General features: G+C 37.4%; 2 protein-coding genes across 2 annotated transcripts; both read right to left on the bottom strand.

Annotated features, from left to right (window-relative positions):
- Positions 1–1,582: 1,582 nt before the first annotated feature.
- On the bottom strand, positions 1,583–5,315 carry LOC141002689 (uncharacterized). Its single transcript, XM_073474067.1, has 5 exons — positions 5,247–5,315; positions 4,830–5,147; positions 4,637–4,727; positions 2,455–2,542; positions 1,583–2,314 (listed from the first exon to the last, which is right to left on the bottom strand). Exons 1-5 carry the CDS (start codon positions 5,305–5,307, stop codon positions 2,171–2,173), a joined length of 702 nt encoding a protein of 233 aa, XP_073330168.1. The 5' UTR covers positions 5,308–5,315; the 3' UTR covers positions 1,583–2,170.
- A 1,114-nt stretch (positions 5,316–6,429) lies between these two features.
- On the bottom strand, positions 6,430–12,774 carry LOC141002690 (zwei Ig domain protein zig-1-like). Its single transcript, XM_073474068.1, has 8 exons — positions 12,696–12,774; positions 12,349–12,604; positions 12,156–12,246; positions 10,154–10,410; positions 9,738–10,058; positions 9,548–9,635; positions 6,757–6,823; positions 6,430–6,658 (listed from the first exon to the last, which is right to left on the bottom strand). Exons 4-8 carry the CDS (start codon positions 10,254–10,256, stop codon positions 6,551–6,553), a joined length of 687 nt encoding a protein of 228 aa, XP_073330169.1. The 5' UTR covers positions 10,257–10,410; positions 12,156–12,246; positions 12,349–12,604; positions 12,696–12,774; the 3' UTR covers positions 6,430–6,550.
- Positions 12,775–14,574: the final 1,800 nt, after the last annotated feature.

Here is a 14,574-nt window from a genome sequence, read left to right as displayed (position 1 = left end):
TATGCCAGCTGTTAAGGTAATAAATTAACAAAAAAAAAGCTCACAAAATGTCAAGAAATGAAATACTCCCGTTTCTATTTTTACTAAACTGAAAAAAATACAACCATACACCTGAATTCAAGTTTCTCTCTTTTACTGAACTAAAAATATCTTAACTGCCTGGTTCACTCGTGAAACACACTTCATTCAAACTCGACATGAACAAAATAAATCTCACCAACACTTAAAAAAAAAAAAAAAATCCTCAATACACAGAGTAAGATGTGAAAATAGTCCAGCTCATTTTGGCTTCAGCTACCGTCCCGCCTGCTGTGTCTTGTTGTCCCTGAAGTCACGGTCTTGGTTAGAGCTGCTGTATCACCTCTGTACCGTATCCCCTGTTGTCAAACTATCCTCAGATGGTCTTGGAGGCTGTGTTCAGTCCCAGTTTGGTATCCAGCCGTGTTCACTCTCACCTCAGACCGCCATATCCCGTTGAGCTGAACCCAGACAACCTTGAGGGCTGCTGGCTCCACAGCTACCAGAGCCATGATCAAATTTCTAACAGTAGCTAGCTACAGCTAAGAATAGCTAACCAAGAGCGGCAGCTGTCACTTACTCTGCTGCACACTAAATAATTCTGAACCATGACTGTGTCCTAACAGTGAAAAGAAGAATTTTCTTCTTTTGATTTGATTTTAAATGTCATGTAGATAAAACTGTAGGAATGAAACAGACACCATCTTCACATGTTATTGTCAGAGACAGTCAATCTGAGGGATATTAAACAGTATTTCATTTATATGCAGGGTTGAGAGGGTGACTTTAAAAATGTATTCTGATACAGTTACTAATTACTTCTTAAAAAATGTAGTCAGTAAAGTAGTAATGTGATGTTATTTGATTACTTTCCTTGACTTTTAGATGACCTCAATACCAAACATATAATCATCATCATATTTATACTGATCAATAGTTCTTCTGTTGACCTCAGATGAGGTTATTAACTCAAACTCTCTTCCTTGTCTGTTGTCTGAGACAAGAGGAGAGTAGAACGGAGACAAAACTGTTATTATCTCATATCAGCCCTCATTATCTCCCCTCTTATATTCTTATTTAAAAATAGAAATAAGCATTTATTTGAATATGTGCCAGTATGTTGAGGCATTGCTGTACCAGCTTGTCTATTTTCTGTGTTTTACTTGACTTGTTGTGTCAGGAGAAAATTTGTAAACTTTGTGGAACACTATCTACAACACAATCTTAACTATTTGGGCCTACTTGTTCATTGGTTATACATAAAGATATTTCTTTTGTGATCGGGTCACTCAGGACATGAACAGCCTATTTAAAGATAACAATAACATTGTTTTTATCTCTTTATTATTACCGAGAAAAGACTGAAATCAACAATGAATGTATTCTTCTGAAATATATTGTCTATACAGTCACATGATGAGCATCCTTTATTAACCATATTTGTTTTAAACTGGCTTTTTTGTCTTTAATTAAAATAAATACAGTGTCGGTTTGTACTGATTGGTAGAATAATATTGTAATAGTTTAAGTTTGGGATATTAGTGGCAAACACATGCGACACATCTGAGTGATGAAGTTGGTTTTAATAGTAAAAGTCTGCACGAGATTTCACATGTTCCTTGACAGGTTACATCAAAAGTAAATTATTCAAATGGTTCTGATAAAAGACTGATAAATGGCACATTTTCTCTGAATCAGTTCAACAACAAGAACAATTAATGAAGAGCTGAACATTTGAATCATTCTGCTAATAAACCATATAGTTTGGACTTCTTATAGTATGTGCTTTTCAAACATTTGACATGAACACAAGCACAAGTTCTCTAAAGAATCATTGGTCTGGATTTACACCCCCAAACAAATTCAGTGAATGAAGTCTGATCCATTTTAAATGGCTGATTTCATTTTTATTTCTTCAAGAGCAAGAAAAGCTGCAGAGTCAAACACTCACATGTTAGTATAGTTAAGTGTCACTGCAGGAACAGGTCACTCACTGCAAATCCTCCAAAGATTATTTGTAATAAACACTGGTGCATGCTGGGTGAAAGGCAGGACACAACTTTCAAGAGACATACACATACACAGGCTGGATTCATATTGTTTCCATACATCATCATATATCATGTGTCCTGTCCAGCATCTCTCTTGTTTCTTATTCAACTTTAATCTGAATGTCATTCTTGTCAGACCAAACACTGAACTGAGCCTCTTCTTCCCTCTGCTGGTGATTCATCCTGTATACTACACAACTCTGGTACTGAGGAGGAGCCACCTGTGGGGACACCTGTGTGGACACCTGTGGGGAGAGGGGATGAGAATAAACTCATAACTAAGAAAGAAAAGAAAAGAAAGAAAATAAGAGAGACTGCTAAAAAAAAATGCTTTGTGAGACATGAGAACATAATAGTTTGAGTAATGACTTGAAGTTCTTCTGACCTGTCCTCCCAACTGGACATGAAACTGGACATAACTCAGGGTCCTGCTCCTCACTGAGTCCTGGTTTGGTGTCTCTTTCCAGAGTTTTCTGCAGAGATAAAATTGTAAATAATGAAAATCCACTGGACTTTCATGTTGTTTCAGACTGTTGGGGATACTTGGAAGACGTCCCCACCCTTTTTTGAAATGACCAACCTTGAGTTGGGTTAAAAATGTGATAAAGAAAAAGCTTGCACTAAAAAATATTCACTAACAGATGACATGAAATACATTTGATGCCATTATGCACTTTTTTCCTGCTGTAATTATGTACTCTGACCTCATACGATCTCTTCATTACATTATCTTAAATCACATTATGCTGAAGAGGACTTATAAAAAGTTGTTTTTTCATCGGAGCCCTTATGTCCCCACCACTTTTCAACACATAGTGACACCCTTGTTTCACATAAAACATTTGTCACATAAGACATGAAAAAGCAGAAAATCCTCACAATTCAGAAGTTTGAACTAACCTATGTTCGGCGTTTTGGCTTAAAATGACCTAAATGATTCATCGATTATTGATTTCTGGTGATCGACTAATTGAATAATCACCTCAACATTTCAGCTCTAAGCTCATTCACACTGATGCATCAGTGTACATGTAGCATTTTACTGTTGTAGCTGGTTGAAGAGGAGCTAATTCAGGTTATTTTAACACAGTTATGTTGCTTTGTCCAGTGGTTTTCCAACCTAGAGGTCAGGCCCCTCCGAAGGCCCACAAAAGAAATTTGAGTAGGTCGTGAGATGTTTACTGTGGTCGGAAAGAAAAAACTAAATTCTGATACGGGAATCTGTTTTTAGTTATTGGACTATAGACACGCTCTTTTTCTAAGGAGCCACAAGCAAAAGGGAATATTGCACTTTGTTTTATATATTTAGATCTGAAATGTGAAATTACTAAATCTGTCAAATGACTGCAGTAGAGTTAAAAGTACAATATTTCTATATTTCTCTGTAAAATGTAGTAGAGCAGAAGTATAAAGTAGTATTTGATGGAAATACTGAAGTAAAGTACAGGTACCTGTACTTAGGTACAGTACTGGAGTACATTTACTCAGTTACTTGCCATCAGTGCTTGGGAGGGTGTTGGGTGGGGGTACTCAAATAAAAGAAATTTTAAAAAATACTGGTACTACTGGTGCAGCTTCATTCTTGACCTCCTGTTTCTGTTCCTCTCTCTGAGTCTCTCATCTCTCTCCCTCTGTCCTCCTTCCATCACATTCAGCTCTCATCTCTTCTCTCTCAGAGTTTGTCGCCCTCTGCCTGTCACAGTCAGGGATGCAGCCTGTTTGAGTGCAGACTCATGTGGCCACTCTTAAATATATTTATTTGTTAAATAATTAACCCAAGTTTAACATGATTCAAACACGATGTCCCCTGTTTGTTTAACACTACCTGCAGCTCGTTGATGTGAAGGCACTGACTGGATCTTTTCCTCATTTAACATCATGTAGATTTCTTATTAACACACACCAGGTTATCATGTTGAACCGGAAACATGTCTTTAATGAGATGCGTCTGCTTGAATTAATAAGAACATTATTAAGACATTTCATTGCAGTAAGAAAAGATTCTTGTCATGAGAAAAAGACATGAAAATAAGCAGACTGGAAAATAAAAACATTCTGGTTTTTGGTCATGGTGGCAGCAGCAGAGCCTTCTCACAGCAGACATTTTGACTTGTCAAAGCAGGAAGCACAGGTGGAAATACTAACATTTATGATAACTGCTTTCCATTTAGGTGAGCCATTTACAGCACTGGCACTGGTGTTGTGTATGTTCACTCTCTGACATGTCTTACTGGGACACTTAATGAAGTGAACGCATCATTAATGTTATTTACATGTTTGTTTTCCTGCTTTGACAAATCAAAATGTCCGCTGTAAAAAAATCTCTGTGCTGCATTAACTGACATCATCTAAAGCTCCCGTATTGTAATGTAAACTGTTACTGGAAAGAGGATTAACAATATTAAGTAGTGTGACATATGTTTGGCAAATGCAGAAATGTTTAAAAATGCAGCTAGTTCACATGTCAGTTACATGATGACGGCAAGTGGGGAAGGGAGGAAGTCAAGATGTTAAGTGTGTAACGACATCAGGCTACAATTTTCACACAGATTTAAATAAAAACTCACCTGCAGAGGCAGACAGCTGGAGCGATGACACAGAGAAGAAGTCCAATTACAGATGTGAGTATGTATAGAAAATCCCATGATGAACTGACTCCTGCATCAAATCAGGTGTGAATAATTAAAGTAGCATGAAGTGTGAGCTTTGAAATGTACTAAGTCTGAAGAGATGATTAGTCCTGTTTTGTGCTCTACTTACTTTCAGGTGCCTCAGACACTGTCAAATTCCACTCTGTTGTCCATGTGCCATGGTCACCACTTACTACTTCACATATATAGAGTCCTGCGTCTTCATGTTGAGCATTAGAAACATTCAGCTGAGCAGGTAAGTTTAGGTCTATTGTCACTCTGTGAGAGCTGAAATTGGAAAAAGTCTCATTCGTTGAGATTAAATGAGCAAATCTAAATCTGTCTTTGGTCCAGTTGATTTGTATGATCTTTTCCTCGGATGTGTTGCAAGTCAACATGACAGATTCTCCCCTGGACACCAGAATATCTTTGTGTTCAATGAAATGACCTAACAGGGAAGGAAACAATCAATCAATCAATCAATCAATATTAAATATAATTAAAAATAGAAAAAAGCATACAAGACAAACACAAATGTCCACTGTACCTGCAAAGACTTGGCACATAACTAATAGTTGAAGCAGAGCTGCTCGGTTCAGGCTGAACATGGTGACCATCAGACAGAGACACTCAGACTGGAACTTTACCATCAAGTTTTAAATGTGTTTGTGGTCGAGGCTCTGAAGAAAGGAAGTGGCTTTAGGTGTTGTTCAGCTGCTCAAAGCGTCTGTTTCCACATTTCACAGAACACAAGTCACCTGTGAGTCCAGTAGGCAATAACTTCACTCAAATTAAAATCTTGAGATCAAACTTGGTTCTTCTTTTAAAATAAACTGCAATATGACTTAATTAGTAATCTCATGTTAAACTGATATAAAATGCACATAATAGATTTGTTCAAGTGCAGAAATAAACACTCCTGTGTAATGCTGGAGACACTTTTGTGTCTGTGCTGCTCTCTGTGCATTAAGTGCATATTGAGTACCTGAAGCATAATGAGAAGGTCTTGTTGCTCAGTGAATTAAAGGTTAATTCCACCAATTTACCCATTAAACAGGTCTTGGGGAGTAATGCTGCATATGTGAAAAAAGTAGTATGAAGTTTTCCGGAGGAAACTGCATGTACAGTCATCTGATAAACTACCTCCAGTGATGTCATTCAGTGGCTAAGTTGTATTGTGGGTAACGTAGGCAGCAGTTTTTGAAAAAGAAGAAGAATATTACGTTTCCACATATGCAGCAGACAGTACTCCCCAAGACCTGTAAACACACTTTAATGTGTCAGTTGGTGGAGTTACCCTTTAAGTCCACAGCTTCTGATTTGAAATATTCTGACACTATTACAAGAACCAGATCTGTCACTTTACATTTACATTTACTGTCACTGCGGGGACACTTCACTGTGTATATATTCTAACCATCTCATTTCATACTGGTTTGTGTGGCAGCATTAGATTATAACTGAGGCAAACAGCAGTGCAGCACACACTCCCGTTCCTCCTCCACTGGATTAATTAAAAATAAAAGTCCATTTGACTTTAATCTCTAAAATGTCATTTATCTCACTTGAAAAAAGACCACATTATTCCCTCACAGAGACCTGATTGAAGCCTGTTGAGTTGAGTGTCCTTTATTGTCATCTCAACAAACACTGTTAGAAACTTGCCTTGGTGAGCTCATAGTGCACAACAGGTGTTAAAACAATCAACACAGCATTTTAACAATGAAACCCATACATGGATAAGAACATATTAAATACACAAGTGTCATAAATAGAAAAGATAAGCTAAAACAAAACCGTTTAAAGTGAAGGCACCAGTTTTAATGCATTTTTTTAGTTACGCTGAAGACATCAGTGACCCAGTTGTCCATAGATGGAGTTGAGCCTCTCGATGTACTGACTCCTATGCTTGTTATGTGTCCTTCTGTCTGGGCCAGCCTGCGGTCGACGGAGCACCACCTACAGAAGCAGGAAGTGAAAATAATGTTCAATCCTTTCTCTGAGAAGGAAGAAGAAATGACGGATGTGAGTGTCAAAGAAAATCAACTTCCTCTGACCTCTTCTGCTGACTCGAGATCAGACTGGTCCTGGACTGAAGTGTTCTGGTTTTGTGTCCTGAGTTTCCTGCAGAGAAAAAGCTGTGAACACTTCATAGTACTTTCCAGGTGTCTCAGGTGCTTTATAGTAAAAGAGATCACATATTGCACAGAGTATGAACCTAATAAACTGTAAAAGATGCACCGTATGAGATCCTACAGTTTATTCTCAATAGTTATTGGAGGAGTACTCAGATCCTTTTACTTAAAGTTTGGACAAGGAACTTTTATTTTTTTGTTCATTCTGTCTTCTGTGGACAAAAGATGACAATGGTGACACAAAGCGAGACTGTCAGACTCCTCAATCTGTCCTTAGCACTTTGCCATAAAAAGGTTTCAATTTTATGACTTATCTAACCCAGAAAAATCAGAATCCGACCAGGAGACAGGCATAGAGTGGTTTAAGGATGATGTATTTTTATAGGCTCAACCAAAAGTTAGCATCGCCCCGGTTCTCTAGACAAAAAGCCTTTAGGACTTTAGAATTGGATTTTTGATCATTGGAGAAAAAAAGCTCTGTGGCACGAACAAGTTTATGATATTTACACATTTTGTTCAGTAAGAGTAAGGTTTTAGGACAACAGACTACACAACTCTATTAAAATAATAATTATACAGAATAAGCCAGTCTCGCTGAAGGTCTTGTTTGCCTATTGATGTTATATAGAAGCATCAGCATTAAACTGAGACTGTTTCATCACCATTTAAACGTGCCTTCAGGTACAGTATGTTTAAATACAAGTACCAATACCACAATATTAAAATACCTCATTGCAAGTAAAAGTGTCACAATCTCAAAATTCTGCTGTGGATTTTTGTGTTTGGTATTTAGTTTTGCTTTCTGTTGTGTTTGCAGAGGTGCACTGAGAGGCTGGGCAAGTTTTCCTGTCACACGTAAAATTGCAAGTAAAAGCCCTGCATTAAAACCACTAATGTAAAAGTCTTATCAACCAAATGTTGAAATTAAAGTGTCTCAAGTAACAGAACTTATAGAATAATGCAATAATATAGTGTGAGATTATGAGATTGTACAAAATACAAACAGGCCACTGTTGCAGGTGTAACTGTGAATCATACTCCGAAATATAATTGTGCACAAAAAACAACTGCAATGCAAATTAAGCAAACCATTCAGTATTATTATGTGCAGTGACTGCATTTTATAAGTAATGGGGTTGCATTTAACATTTTGTTATGCTATATTATGACAATAAGGCTTTTCCTCAGATCTGCTGTAATCTTATAGAGCCATTACAGAAAGGATCCCTGCACCAAATCATGTTAGTGTAACAATTACCAGAGCTGCTTTTAAAGGAGACCTATTATGCTTTTTCATTTATTCCATTATTTATATTATTTATTTATCATTTATTAGCTACAGTGTGTTATATAGGTTGTTGTACATGTAAAAGATCTTGAAATTTAAAAAGCCCAAAGTCCACACCAACAGAAGCTCCTCTCTCCTACAGAAAACACTGCTCCTCAAACACCTCGTCAGCAGTCCCGCCTTTAATTCTATGACTTTGTGACATCACACTCAACAGCTACTGACTGTAGTGACCATTAGCTAGTTAACTCAGGTAGCTGTGCATCTAGCAGTCCAAACTGAGAGACTGGATCATTTACACCACTAGCACATGGGCTCTTAAATGGTAAAGGCTAGGCCTAGCTGGTTAGCATGCTAGCTTCAGTAGATATCTCTACAGCAGAATACATAGACATCATAATGTCAACACTGTTGTTTCTTTATATTCTGTTGATAATTTTAGGTTTTTTTTTTATAATATATTCATTTTAAAAAGTCTTACATATTTCACATTTAAGTTCAGCCCATTGCATTAACATTCAGTTCTTTATAGAAATTCTGTTTGCATGACTTTTCATTTAAATCCAAACATCCATACATTCTCTGTGTGTACTCTAGCTACACTGTAGCAACATCAAAGTATACATATGTAACCAGTGTAGTATAAGATTTGAAGCAACCAGGTCGAGACTCAGTCCTAGTCATGACTTGTTTTCTTTTCTTTTCTTTTGTTCAATCATACCAATATTTTATGTACAAATTGCGATGTAAAACCTAAATGCATACAGAAGGCAATCATTTGCAATGTTTTTGGAGCATTCCACAGTTTTCCCAGTCTTTTGTTGCCCCTGTACCAACTTGTTTGAAACGTGTTTGATGAGGTAAAGCATTCACTATGTTGCCTGGGTTGTAGTTTGTGGGTCAAAAAGTATGTGTAAGAATATGTGGCTATGGCACTGACCTCATTTATGAACACTTCCCTTTGTGCATTTCCTCCTGACTTTGCACTATGCACAAAAAGACTTAGACTAATGGTGAAGGCCAAGGACATTCAAATACCTGTAGTTGCACTAGTTTTTGTTCTGCTGCAAAAATAGAGCCAAACAACTGATTCACCCAAATTATGCATTTTAAGATTTCTGCATAACAAAATACAGATAAATAAAACTTTGTTTGGAAGAACAGTTAACATATTACACAGCAGATCGTCTTTTCACTAGTTGTGTTTTGAATACAGCTACAAGAGAGCTGAAGAGAAGAGAGAGAAAAGATGGCTGACGAGACAGTCCCGGAAAACTGTTGACAGTTCAAGCTGACAGATCTGTTGGTCATGCAGAGTTTCAGGGACGTCGTTCTGGAAAATGTGTCCCTGCTCAATTCCCTAAACATTATTTTTCAATTGATAAAACAATGTCACCACCTAAAAGGTGTTAAAGCATTACTCACCTGCAGAGGCAGATGGCTGCAGAGATGACACAGAGAAGTCCAATTGCAGATGTGAGTATGTATAGAAAATCCCATGATGAACTGACTCCTGCATCAAATCAGGTGTGAATAATTAAAGTAGCATGAAGTGTGAGCTTTGAAATGTACTAAGTCTGAAGAGATGATTAGTCCTGTTTTGTGCTCTACTTACTTTCAGGTGCCTCAGACACTGTCAAATTCCACTCTGTTGTCCATGTGCCATGGTCACCACTTACTACTTCACATATATAGAGTCCTGCGTCTTCATGTTGAGCATTAGAAACATTCAGCTGAGCAGGTAAGTTTAGGTCTATTGTCAGTCTGTTAGAGGTTAGATTCGAAAAAGTCTTATTAAGTGAACTTGAATAAATATAAATAAATCTGTCTTTGGTCCATTTGATTTGTGTGATCTTTTCCTCAGATGTGTTGCAAGTCAACGTGACAGATTCTCCTCTGGACACCAGAATATCCCTGTGGTCAATGACACGATGACCTAACAGGGAAGGAAACAATCAATCAATCAATCAATATTAAATATAATTGAAAATAGAAAAAAGCATACAAGACAAACACAAATGTCCACTGTACCTGCAAAGACTTGGCACATAACTAATAGTTGAAGCAGAGCTGCTCGGTTCAGGCTGAACATGGTGACCATCAGACAGAGACACTCAGACTGGAACTTTACCATCAAGTTTTAAATGTGTTTGTGGTCGAGGCTCTGAAGAAAGGAAGTGGCTTTAGTTGTTCAGCATCTATCACGTCCTTCTCTGGTGCCACAAAAGGCTTCATACTACGATTTCCACATATGCAGCAGACAGTACTCCCCAAGACCTGTAAACACACTTTAATGTATAAAGTTGGTGGAGTTACCCTTTAAGTCCACAGTTAATGATTTGAAATATTCTGACACTATTACAAGAACCAAATCTGTCACCTTACATTTACATTTACTGTCACTGCGGGGACACTTCACTGTGTATATATTCTAACCATCTTATTTCATACTGGTTTGTGTGGCAGCATTAGATTATAACTGAGGCAAACAGCAGAGCAGCACACACTCACGTTCCTCCTCCACTGGATTAATTAAAAATAAAAGTCCATTTGACTTTAATCTCTAAAATGTCATTTATCTCACTTGAAAAAAGAAAGAAACTGTTAGAAACTTGCTTTGGTGAGCTCATAGTGCACAACAGGTGTTAAAACAATCAACACAGCATATTAATAATGAAACCCAGACATGGATGAGAACATATTAAATACACAAGTGTCATAAATATAAAACACAAGCGAAAATAGAAAGAATAAACAGTGAAATCACATATTATAGTGCAGCTGCAGTGTAAGATCAGATTAAATGGTCCAAACTTTAATGTAATTAAAGGTTGCTGCAAACAGAAAAGCCTTGAGTCCAAATTTAAAATACATTTTCTGGGAGTTTGTTCCAGATTAATAATGCATAAAAAACTCACTGCTGTTTCTCCACGTTTAGTTTTAACAAGGTCATCATTCTCCAGGCTGCATTGATATTATTTCTATACGTCATCATATATCATGTGTCCTGTCCAGCATCTCTCTTGTTTCTTATTCAACTTTAATCTGAATGTCATTCTAGTCAGACCAAACACTGAACTGAGCCTCTCCCTCTGTCCTCCTTCCATCACATTCAGCTCTCATCTCTTCTCTCTCAGAGTTTGTCGCCCTCTGCCTGTCACAGTCAGGGATGCAGCCTGTTTGAGTGCAGACTCATGTGGCCACTCTTAAATATATTTATTTGTTAAATAATTAACCTAAGTTCAACATGATTCAAACACAATGTCCCCCTGTTTGTTTAACACTACCTGCAGCTCGTTGATGTGAAAGCACTGACTGGATCTTTTCCTCATTTAACAACATGTAGATTTCTTATTAACACACACCAGGTTATCATGTTGAACCGGAAACATGTCTTTAATGAGATGCGTCTGCTTGACTTATATAATTAGAATATTATTAAGATATTTCATTGCAATAAGAAAAGATTCTTGTCATGAGAAAAAGACATTAAAATGAGCAGACTGGAAAATAAAAACATTCTGGTTTTTGGTCATGGTGGCAGCAGCAGAGCCTTCTCACAGCAGACATTTTGACTCGTCAAAGCAGGAAGCACAGGTGGAAATACTAACATTTATGATAACCGCTTTCCATTTAGGTGAGCCATTTACAGCACTGGCACTGGTGTTGTGTATGTTCACTCTCTGACATGTCTTACTGGGACACTTAATGAAGTGAACGCATCATTAATGTTATTTACACGTTTGTTTTCCTGCTTTGACAAATCAAAATGTCCGCTGTAAAAAAATCTCTGTGCTGCATTAACTGACATCATCTAAAGCTCCCGTATTGTAATGTAAACTGTTACTGGAAAGAGGATTAACAATATTAAGTAGTGTGACATATGTTTACTAAATGCAGAAATGTTTAAAAATGCAGCTAGTTCACATGTCAGTTACATGATGACGACAAGCGGGCAAGGGAGGAAGTCAAGGTGTTAAGTGTGTAACAACATCAGGCTACAATTTTCACACAGATTTGAATAAAAACTCACCTGCAGATGCAGACAGCTGGAGCGATGACACAGAGAAGAAGTCCAATTACATATGTGAGTATGTATAGAAACTCCCACGATGAACTGACTCCTGCATCAAATAAGATGTGAATAATTAAAGTAGCATGAAGTGTGAGCTTTGAAATGTACTAAGTCTGAAGAGATGATTAGTCCTGTTTTGTGCTCTACTTACATGTACAAATACTATACATATATAGAGTCCTGCGTCTTCATGTTGAGCATTAGAAACATTTAGCTGGGCAGGTACGTTTGTCAGTCTGTTAGAGGTTAGATTCGAAGTCTTATTAAGTGAAATTGAATAACCAAATCTAAATCTGTCTTTGGTCGAGCTGATTTGTGTGATCTTTTTTCCTTGGATGTGTTGCAAGTCAACGTGACAGATTCCCCCCTGGACACCAGAATATCCCTGTAGTCAACGAAACAATGACCTAACAGGGAAGGAAACAATCAATCAATCAATATTAAATATAATTAAAAATAGAAAAAATCATACAAGACAAACACAAATGTCCACTGTACCTGCAAAGACTTGGCACATAACTAATAGTTGAAGCAGAGCTGCTCGGTTCAGGCTGAACATGGTGACCATCAGACAGAGACACTCAGACTGGAACTTTACCATCAAGTTTTAAATATGTTTGTGGTCGAGGTGCTGAAGAAAGGAAGTGGCTTTGGGTGTTGTTCAGCTGCTCAAAGCGTCTGTTTCCACATTTCATAGAACACAAGTCATCTGTGAGTCCAGTAGGCAATAACTTCATTCAAATTAAAATCTAGAGATCAAACTTGGTTCTTCTTTTAAAATAAACTGCAATATGACTTAATTGGTAATCTCATGTTAAACTGATATAAAATGCACATAATAGATTCGTTCAAGTGCAGAAATAAACACTCCTGTGTAATGCTGGAGACACTTTTGTGTCTGTGCTGCTCTCTGTGCATTAAGTGCATATCGAGTACCTGAAGCATAATGAGAAGGTCTTGTTGCTCAGTGAATTAAAGGGTAATTCCACCAATTTACCCATTAAACAGGTCTTGGGGAGTACTGCTGCATATGTGAAAAAAGTAGTTTAAAGTCTTCTACAGGAAACTGCATGTACAGTCATCTGATAAACTGCCTCCAGTGATGTCATTCAGTGGCTAAGTTGCATTGTGGGAAATTAGGCAGCAGTTTTGAAAAAGAAGAAGAATGTTACGTTTCCACATATGCAGCAGACAGTACTCCCCAAGACCTGTAAACACACTTTAATGTGTCAGTTGGTGGAGTTACCCTTTAAGTCCACAGCTTCTGATTTGAAATATTCTGACACTATTACAAGAACCAGATCTGTCACCTTACATTTACATTTACTGTCACTGCGGGGACACTTCACTGTGTATATATTCTAACATCTCATTTCATACTGGTTTGTGTGGCAGCATTAGATTATAACTGAGGCAAACAGCAGAGCAGCACACACTCACGTTCCTCCTCCACTGGATTAATTAAAAATAAAAGTCCATTTGACTTTAATCTCTAAAATGTAATTGATCTCACTTGAAAAAAGACCACATGTCATTCCCTCACAGAGACCTGATTGAAGCCTGTTGAGTTGAGTGTCCTTTATTGTCATCTCAACAAACACTGTTAAAAACTTGCCTTGGTGAAGCTCATAGTGCACAACAGATGTTAAAACAATCAACACAGCACATTAACGATGAAACCCATACATGGATAAAAACATATTAAATGAACAAGTGTCATAAATATAAAACATAAGCTAAAATAGACAGAATAAACAGTAAAATCACATATTATAGTGCAGCTGCAATGTAAGATCGGATTAAATGGTCCAAACTTTAATGTAATAAAAGGTTGCTGCAAACAGAGAAGCCTTGAGTACTGATTTAAAATACACTTTTCTGGGAGTTTGTTCCAGATTAATGATGCATAAAAAACTGTGTGCTGTGTATTTTTCACTGCGTATTTCTACTGCGTGCTGCGTATTTCTACTGTGTATCTCTACAGTGTGTGTGTCGGCTTTTCTTGTCAAAAGCCGTGGTGTTGAAGGGGTGGTCCGCTTCACTCACACTTCATAAATTTACGCTCGCCACGGTTTAAAAAATCATAACTTTTATTTTTACAACTTAAATCCGTTCCAAGCTGTGTGCTTAATTATTAAGACATCCAAAAGAGAATGAAAAAATCTTTTATGGCAACGAAAAACTTAAATAACGTGGTCAAAAAACTGTTTTCAACCACCGCCCCTTAACCAAACATTTAGGGTTTTTTTCAAAACGCCACCGCGCAATCACCTGACCCGTATGTCCTACTGTTACACACAACACGCCCCCAGGAGACATGAAAAACAAAAACAATAATATAAACAATCATAGCAATACCATAGGCCATCATAAGCAG

The sequence above is a fragment of the Pagrus major genome, chromosome 9 (genome assembly GCF_040436345.1).
Source record: "Pagrus major chromosome 9, Pma_NU_1.0".
Lineage (NCBI taxonomy): Eukaryota > Metazoa > Chordata > Actinopteri > Spariformes > Sparidae > Pagrus > Pagrus major.
This window is presented reverse-complemented; position numbering and strand designations above follow the sequence as displayed.

Excerpts from the sequence above, each read along its gene's own strand:
- LOC141002689 (XM_073474067.1), bottom strand. The coding sequence starts at position 5,307 with ATGTTCAGCCTGAACCGAGCAGCTCTGCTTCAACTATTAGTTATGTGC. Across the intron at positions 5,148-5,246 it reads TATGTGCCAAGTCTTTGCAG|GTCATTTCATTGAACACAAA; the intron begins GTACAGTGGACA and ends CTTCCCTGTTAG. Across the intron at positions 2,543-4,636 it reads CCAGCTGTCTGCCTCTGCAG|AAAACTCTGGAAAGAGACAC; the intron begins GTGAGTTTTTAT and ends TTATCTCTGCAG.
- LOC141002690 (XM_073474068.1), bottom strand. The coding sequence starts at position 10,256 with ATGGTAAAGTTCCAGTCTGAGTGTCTCTGTCTGATGGTCACCATGTTC. Across the intron at positions 10,059-10,153 it reads TATGTGCCAAGTCTTTGCAG|GTCATCGTGTCATTGACCAC; the intron begins GTACAGTGGACA and ends CTTCCCTGTTAG. Across the intron at positions 6,659-6,756 it reads ATCTCGAGTCAGCAGAAGAG|GTGGTGCTCCGTCGACCGCA; the intron begins GTCAGAGGAAGT and ends CTGCTTCTGTAG.